The sequence below is a fragment of the Mustela erminea genome, chromosome 14 (genome assembly GCF_009829155.1).
Source record: "Mustela erminea isolate mMusErm1 chromosome 14, mMusErm1.Pri, whole genome shotgun sequence".
NCBI lineage: Eukaryota > Metazoa > Chordata > Mammalia > Carnivora > Mustelidae > Mustela > Mustela erminea.
Genome location: NC_045627.1, coordinates 81,000,988 through 81,009,163, shown reverse-complemented (window position 1 = coordinate 81,009,163; position 8,176 = coordinate 81,000,988). Strand labels below are relative to the sequence as shown.

The 8,176-nt window shown below is 44.6% G+C and overlaps 1 protein-coding gene across 2 annotated transcripts in view; it reads left to right on the top strand.

Annotated features, from left to right (window-relative positions):
- Positions 1-458: 458 nt before the first annotated feature.
- MCMBP (minichromosome maintenance complex binding protein) overlaps positions 459-8,176 on the top strand; it is a 48,591-nt gene continuing 40,873 nt past the window's right edge. Inside the window, exon 1 of one of the 2 annotated variants that reach the window (XM_032313710.1) lies at positions 459-823. In XM_032313710.1, coding sequence (XP_032169601.1) covers positions 766-823 — 58 coding nt within the window. In that variant the 5' untranslated portion in view covers positions 459-765. The remainder of the gene's footprint in view (positions 824-8,176) is intronic. The other variant, XM_032313708.1, reaches the window with a different exon arrangement.

Below are 8,176 nucleotides of genomic sequence, written 5' to 3'. Positions count from 1 at the left end.
AGTGGGATAAGACGTTATGTAGCTGAAGGAAAAATCACTGCATGGGTTTCAGGTAGGGCTACAGAGAAAGGAGCAAAACCAAAACCACATCAGCACCAGATGGAGGTGGGTGCACCCCAAGGGCTGTTTCACCCTCTAATTCTGCCCAGAGAGGACCCCGGGTTCTCCTTGCGTTTGTACTCTCAGGTTGCTGCGGCCTCCTACCTGGGCAAGGCCTCCTATCATGAATTAATAAACTGGACATGGGCAGTTTCCCCCTTCACACTTGCGCAGCGTGATAAACTGCAACACGTCAACCTCGGCCACGACGCCCGTCTCCCCAAAGCCGCGCGTGCCCTTCCTTTTGCCCATCTCCAAGATGGCGGCGGCTCTGCCGCCGCGTCGCGGCCCCGCCCCGCCCCGCCCCGCCCCGCCCCCGCGCAAGCCGACCCGCCCCTCCTCCCGCCCGCGGGGCCGCGCCGCGCGTTCCCGCTGCCCCTCCCCGCGCGAGCTCCACCCAGGTCGCAGGCAGCGCGGTCGGCGGCGCCTATTTCCCGCCATTGTGCGAAGTGGAGGTTGGGGGCCCGCACGCGCCGCCTGCCCGTGGCCAGCTGCTTCTGGGCTGTCGCCGCCACAGCCGCGGTTCCCTGAGGCGCCGGGAGGCCGGGCGGCTCGCGCCCCGAAGCTCGCCGTGCGTGGGAGGGCGCGGGCGACGAGCGACCGAGCCCCCGAGGAGGAGCCGCGGCGCGGGACGCCGGGCCGCGCGGGCCCCGGCCCGTCGGCGAGATGCCCTGTGGGGAGGATTGGCTCAGCCACCCGCTGGGGATCGTGCAAGGCTTCTTCGGTGAGTGGCGGCGCCGGGGGCGGGCCGGGCGGGCCGCCGAGTTTGCCGAGCTCGGGGCCCGGCCCCGCCGCGCGGCCCCACGCGGGGCTCCCCCGAAGGCTCTCGCGGCCGGCCGGGCCTGCGCGGGCGACGCCGAGGCACCCCGGGGCGGGCGCCGGGGCGGGGGCCCGGGCCGCGGCTTCCCGGCTCGGCCGCAGGTGCCTCCCACCTGCCCGATTCGCGATTCGCGAGCGGCCAAGGTTACGCGACGAGGAGCCGGGGTCGGCCGTGATTGCCGGCCTCGCTCCTCGCCGTGGCGCACCGGGGACCCGCGCCCCGCGTGCGGCAGTTCGCCGAGGGGTCCTTGAACCCTGGGGACCCGCTGAGTCGGGGCGAGGAAAAGCACTTTGCCTACGGGGACCCTGCAGGATATTTCAAAACTTCCGGTGTGTGGGGGGAGTGCTCGCTCGCCGCAGAAGTTGGCTCTAACTACTGTATTGCACACATCCTCTCTTGCCGAGATGAGGTTGGGTGTAAGGGCTTAATTTTGCTCTTGGGATGACTTTTCCACCTGCCAGGTGGACGTCGTCTCTCGTGCCAGAGCTAGCGAGAAACGTGGGACCGCTCAGACGAGCTCCTGCGCAGAAAGAGCCGAGAATGCTGCAGACCAGCTTAGGACATTTTAGTTGCCGTTTATTTGTAAATGCTACTTTCCCGTGAAGCGTCCACGGGGGAGTTTTAGGTTGGCGTGCGGTGAACTGGTCATCTCGGCCCCCTCCCTCCTTATGTTGCACTTAGGAGTGGTGGAGGCAAACCTGGAATCCCTTAGGTTGGAGATAACTTGGCGTTGTAGGAGTGGCCTCCGCTCCTGGGAAACGCCGTGGGGGATTGGTGAGTAGGGCTAGTGAGACGCTAAATAGTCTCCAGCAGCCAAATCGGTGGCGTAAAATCCATGTATTTCTGGTAGGAGGGACTCAGCAACTCTTTATTCATTTTCCATATAATTTGAGCTAGTTTAGTTTTTTGGTTTTCTAGACCGAAACTTAGAAGCAGCAAATTAGAAGGAGGCCTGGATAGGCGTCCGGATTGTAGCCCGTGAACACTGACAAGTGGTAAAGACGAAATCTACAACTATGTGTATATACATTTTTAAAAAGATAAAAAAAAAATCACTATAACCATAGGATGCTTTGAGGAAGGGGCACCTATACCTCCACTAAATTCTACTTCACAGTGAATACTGGAGCCCATAATTAATGTCCAAAACAATGGCCCCAAAATATGGAGTGAAGATTAAACTGCACAGTTGGTGGGTGTAGATGCATAGGTAATTTTTAGGGAAATTCCATCAGAAGTAAAAAGTTTTGGTGCTTAAGGGCAAAGTTCCAGTTACAGATATTTAGAACATTTATGAGAAATACCCCATGCCTTAGTCTTGACGGATACATGGGATGATTTTATATTTGATGTAGTTTTGAAGGTGTTTGTCAGATTTTGCATACTAAGTGTGTGTTCCTAAGGGGCACGTTTCATTATAGTGCAGAAAGGGTGTGTTTGGGTATGAAATACTGGCTTTACGGTATTTTGCAAATTTTGTAAATTGTCGTGGGCACCTGGACCTTGTTGATAAGTTTCCCCACAGGATGCCTTTTTTCCCATATAGATTGTGTGTTATAGAGAAGAAAATAATACACTTTATAGTCATAATTTTTGGGGAGAAGCTGTTCTGAAGTATTTACCTTCACTGTATTTTTTTTTTAATCACCGTGAATATATTGAAAGCCTTTATGATAACAGCATTACAGGTATGTTTCTGTGAAAAGTAAGTCACAAGGTGTTAAACTTGTAGACTCTCTTCCGTTTTGTAGTAAATTGTTTTAAATTGATTTTCACCCAGATAGAGAAATGTCTCTAGTGGTTTATGAGACCTTTCTTGGCTCCTCCCTTACTCAGCTCTCAGACCTCATCACGGCATTCCCTCTCCTACTGAACCTTCTTTCAGTTCTTTGTTGTGAGTCTTCCCTCTAGGCCCTCCGCATCAGCTGTTTCCTTTGCCTCATCCCCACTTCGTTCCACTTGTACATTCCTGGCTAACTCTTTTCTTTTGGGAACATAAGTTAGGTACTCCCTGCTTCGATTACTACAGGATCCTATGTGTCCTGGAAAGTAACATGTGTTAATCTAAAAAATAAAACTGTGAGTTACTTTAACAGTAAAAATGGGTTTATTAGGAAATATCAGAGAAACTGCAGTTCAGGACATGCAAGCTGTGCAAACCATAGACAAGTCCCACAAACAAAGGAAAGGAACTTTATTTTACAGATGAGGACGTTGGGATGGATTATTTTGAAGGAAAGCCCATTGGAGAAAAGCAGGAGTTGAGGGTGATGTCGGTTCCTCAGTGGCTGAGTTGTAAGGCCAGTAGATTTACTGTAGGAGATGCGATGTACAGCTCTCCCTGTTGGTGCCTGTATTTGATTCTTTCCTGTTGCAGAGACTTCTTGTTAGGGGTGTGTAAATGACAGTTCTTATAATTGACATTGGGTGGTACAGCTCCCCTTTTCAGCTTCTTCTAGCTCCTTTACTTATTTTTCTTAATTAATTTTTTAAAAAGATTTATTTTCCAGAAAAAAAGAGGGTGTGTGTGTGAGCACAAACAGGGGGAGAGGCAGACTCCCCATTTAGGAAGGAGCCTGATGCAGGACTCAATCCCAGGACCCCGGGATCATGATCGGACCCGAAGGCAGATCTTAATGACTGAGCCACTCAGGTGTCCCTTCTTAATTTTTTTTTTTTTTTAAGACTTTATTTATTTATTTGACAGAGAGAGATCACAAGTAGACAGAGAGGCAGGCAGAGAGAGAGGAGGAAGCAGGCTCCCTGCTGAGCAGAGAGCCCGATGCGGGACTCGATCCCAGGACCCTGAGATCATGACCTGAGCCGAAGGCAGCAGCTTAACCCACTGAGCCACCCAGGCGCGCCAATTTTTTTTTTTTTTAAGATTTTACTTACTTATTTGAGAGAGAGAGAGAGAGAGCGTGCGCGCGCTCTTATGAGCAGTGGGAGGGGTGGAGGGAGAAGCAGACTCCCTGCTGAGCAGAGAACCCAACCACGGATTCCATCCCAGGACCCCAGGATTATGACCTGAGCCAAAAGCAGATGCTTAGCCACCTGAGCCACCCAAGCACCACCCAGGTCCACTTTAGTGAGGTTTCCTTTTATTAATTTTCACATACGTAAAGTAAGTTGTTGAAGAACTTGTTTCCTGGTTCCTTTGCTACGTTTTTTACTCAGGGAGTTGAGGGCCTGTATCTGACTTATTCACCAATATATCCTCATTGCCTGGAATACACCTTGTACGTTAAAAAATGCTCAATGAATATGTGCTGAATAGAGGCAGTGAAAAGACTGATTAATCAATCAAATGTGAACTGGGATGGTACTGTGACCACAAGTCTCAGACTTAGGACAGTCCTGGTGGACCTCCTATTCTCAGAGGATTCAAGATCCTACCAGGTTTGAGTTACCTTCCCATGCAAGTCCTAATTCTTTCTTCTTCATTCAGATAGGAAACTTTGAAATTCAGTGAGTGGCCAGTCATAACTACAGGGATCATAATTCATTTTTGTGATACAATCTGTATTTTGATTTTGTATCTGCCATATTACAGTTGTTCATATGTACATTTTTTTCCTTTAAGCATTCATAAAATATCTTTAATGTTTCCCTCAGAGTTTCTTTTCTTTTTTTTTTTTTAAGATTTTATTTATTTATTTGACAGACAGAGATCACAAGTAGGCAGAGAGGTAGTCAGAGACAGAGAGAGAGGAGGAGGAAGAAGGCTCCCCGCAGAGCAGAGAGCCCCATGTGGGGCTCAATCCCAGGACCCTGGGATCATGACCTGAGCTGAAGGCAGAGGCTTTAACTCACTGAGGCACCCAGGCGCCCCTCCCTCAGAGTTTCTAAAAGATCTTATGTACAGGACATTGAGATCCAAAGGTTTAAATTATGATTTAGAAATACTTTGGTTCAGCCTATCTTTGTTGGTCTCTGTTATGTGCATAGTGCTAATGGCTTAGTCCCTACAGTGACTGTTCATTTAGTGATCCATATCAAATCACTTCCTTTAAACAAAGGCAGGAATTGTAATTAAAAAAAAAAAAAAAAAGGTTCTATTTACTTTTCTTTCTTTTAATATTTAAAATAAATTTTCTTTACTTGAATTAATGACTTCTGTTAATTTTGGACAAAGCAGGAATGCATATGGACTCTGATTTCTTTCACTATTTTCTTTTTAGATTGTTGGTTCAGTCAAGATCATTATTACTGGTTACATTCAAGGTACTTTGTATCTAACAGACTAGCTCATGCAAAAAGCAGTGGTTTGCGGAGGAGGATAGGGAGAAGTATTTGATCACTAGTATTCTATTTATTTATTTTATTTTTTAAAGATTTACTTGAGAGAGAGGTAGAGAAACAGAGAGTGTAAGCTGGGGGAGAGGGGCAGAGAGAGAGTCCCCAAGCAGACTCATCACCAAGCACAAAGCCTGGCGCAGGGGCTTGATTCCAGGATGGGAAATCACAACCTGAGCTGAAACAATGAGTCAGATGCTCAACTGACTGCACCACCCAGGTGCCCCTTTATCGCTATCATTTTAGAGAATTTAAAGCAATAATAAAATCGACTGAAAGTAAGTCTGCTTTTTTATTGTCACCATGATTCTAGATAATTCATCACCTTTTGTTTGTATCTACTTTAGATCTCTCCTATCGTCCTGATCTTGGTAGGCCACTGAAAAAAGACATTTGTTAAAAGGCTGTAGAACCCAGAGATAGGGAGGGCATCTTGGCATCCCAAGAGCAGAATCAGGAACTGGAAAGATAGCAGGAATCTAAGCAACTCTTATCAGTTTTTCCTCCTTAGGCCACATTCATCTCTGTACATGAATTTAATTACCTCAACTCCACAACTCCCAAATTCACTTGCTCTCAGTTCCACACTAGGTAGCATCTTTGTCTTAATCCCAGATGCTAGGGCTAGAGAATCTGATTGGCCCGGCATGGAGTCAGGAGTCCACCCATGCACCAACAGCTATGGCCAGGACACAGAGTCTTGTAGGACAGTCCTGACTACTGAGGCCCACACTTCAACAGTGGGGCAAGTTCCCTGAGAAGTACCTGGGGCAAAAAGTACAAATATGTATATATGCATTTCGAGGTTATTAAATAATACCTTGCACATGGTTATAAAAAAAATCACAATGGTATTAAATGATCAGTAAAAGAATGCTCTTTCCCCACAGAGGTGACCACTTTTGTTTCTGCTTTTAGTGCCTTTATTTATTTTTAAGATTTTGTTTATTTTAAACAGCATGAGCATGAATGGGAAGGACAAAGGGAGAGAATCTAAAGCAGACTCAGAGCTGAGTGCAGAGCCCTATGTCGGGCTCCATCTCAAGGCCCTGATAATCACGACTGGAGCCAAAACCAAGAGTTGAATGCTTAACCAAATGGGCCACCCAGGCACCCCCTTTGTGTAAAGTAAAATAAAAAATAAATAATAAAAATAAAAATTTTTTTTAATTGAGATATAACTCACATAACATGAAATTAACCATTTAGAAATGTACAATTCACTATCATTTCTGTCACCCCAAAAAGAAATCCTGTGCCAGTGAGCCAATCACTCCCAATTGCTCCTTCTTCCATTCTCTGGTAATCAGTCTACCTCTGTTTAATATTTACCTAGTCTGGACATTTATGTAAATGGAATAATACTATGGACTTCTGTGTCTGGCTTTTCACTTAGCATAAGATTTTCAAAGTTCAACCATGCAGTAGCGTATATCATCACTTCATTCCTTTTTATGATTGAAAATAATATTCCATTGAGTGGATGTACCACATCTTCTTTATCCGTTCATTGATGAATTGCCCTTGGTTGTTTCCACTTCTTGGTTATTGTGAATAGTGCTGCTGTAAACATCCGTGTGCAAATTTTTGTGTGAATGTATGTTTTAAGTCCTCTTGGTAATATACCTAGGAATGGGCTTGCTGGGTCATAAGGTAATTTTATGTTTAATTCTTTGAGGAACTGCCAAACTGTTGTCCCAAGTGGCTGTAGCATTTTAAATTTTCATCAGTAATTTGTGAGGTTTCCACTTTCTTATATCTAACACTTGTTATTTTCTGCTGTTTTGTTTGTTATAGGCATCCTAGTGGGTGTGAAGTGGTAACTCCTTGATTAACGTTTCCCTACTGACTAATGATAATAGCCTTTTTAATATGCATGTTGGTCATTTGTATATCTTTCGAGAAATGTGTATTCAAATCCTTTAGGTTTTTGTCTTTATTGTTGAGATATGACTTTTTTAAATATTCTGCATACTAGACTTGTCAGATATATATTATTTGCAAATGTTTGTTACCATTTTTTGGATTGTCTTCACTTGGTAGTGTTTTTTGATGTAAGTTTTAATTTTTTTGTACATAATATACTATAATTTATGTAAAGGACAGAAAGCAACAGAAAAGCTTTCATAACATTTTACTTGTATAAGTTTTAAATTTTGACAAAGTCATATCCAGTTTATCTCTTTTCCCTTTGATGGCCAAATCTAAGAACCCATGGTCTAATGCCAGGTCATAAAAATTTATACTTGTGTTCTAAGAGTTTTGTGGCTTGAGCTCTTAGATTTAGATCTTTGATTCATTTTGGATTAGTTTTTATATAAGGTATGAGGTAGGGATCCAGATTCATTCTTTTGCATGTGGATAGTTAGTTGTCCCAGTATCATTTGGTTTTGGTTTATTTTTTACATTTACCAGTTTATTATACAGGATATGATGAACTATACAGATGAACAGCCAGATGAAGAGGGACATAGGGTGAGATTTGGATGGTACCTCTCGCTTCTGTCTCCAGGGAACATGTTAGCTACCTCCCAGCAGGGGATGCGTTCACCAACCTGGAAGCTCTTGCACTATTTGTCAAAAAGACCTCTCTCCCCAGTGAATGGTTTTGCCACGTTTGTCAAAAAAACCACTGGATCATAGATGTATAGCTTTACTGAACTTTCAATTCCATCTATTTGTCTATATGTTTATCCTTATGCTAGTACCATGTTGTCTTAATTACTGTAGCTTTGCAGTAAGTTTTAAAATCAAGAAATGTGAGCTTTTCAACTTTGTTCTTTTTTGATACAGTTTTAGCTCATCAGAGTCCTTCCCATTTCCATAAAAATTTAGAATCAAATTGCCCATTTCTGCAAAAAGTGACAGCATTTTGGTAGAAATTGCATTGAATCTGTAGTGCTTTTAGTTCTTTTGATAATAGAGATAATTAAGATTATAGACTCTAGAACTAGACTGTTT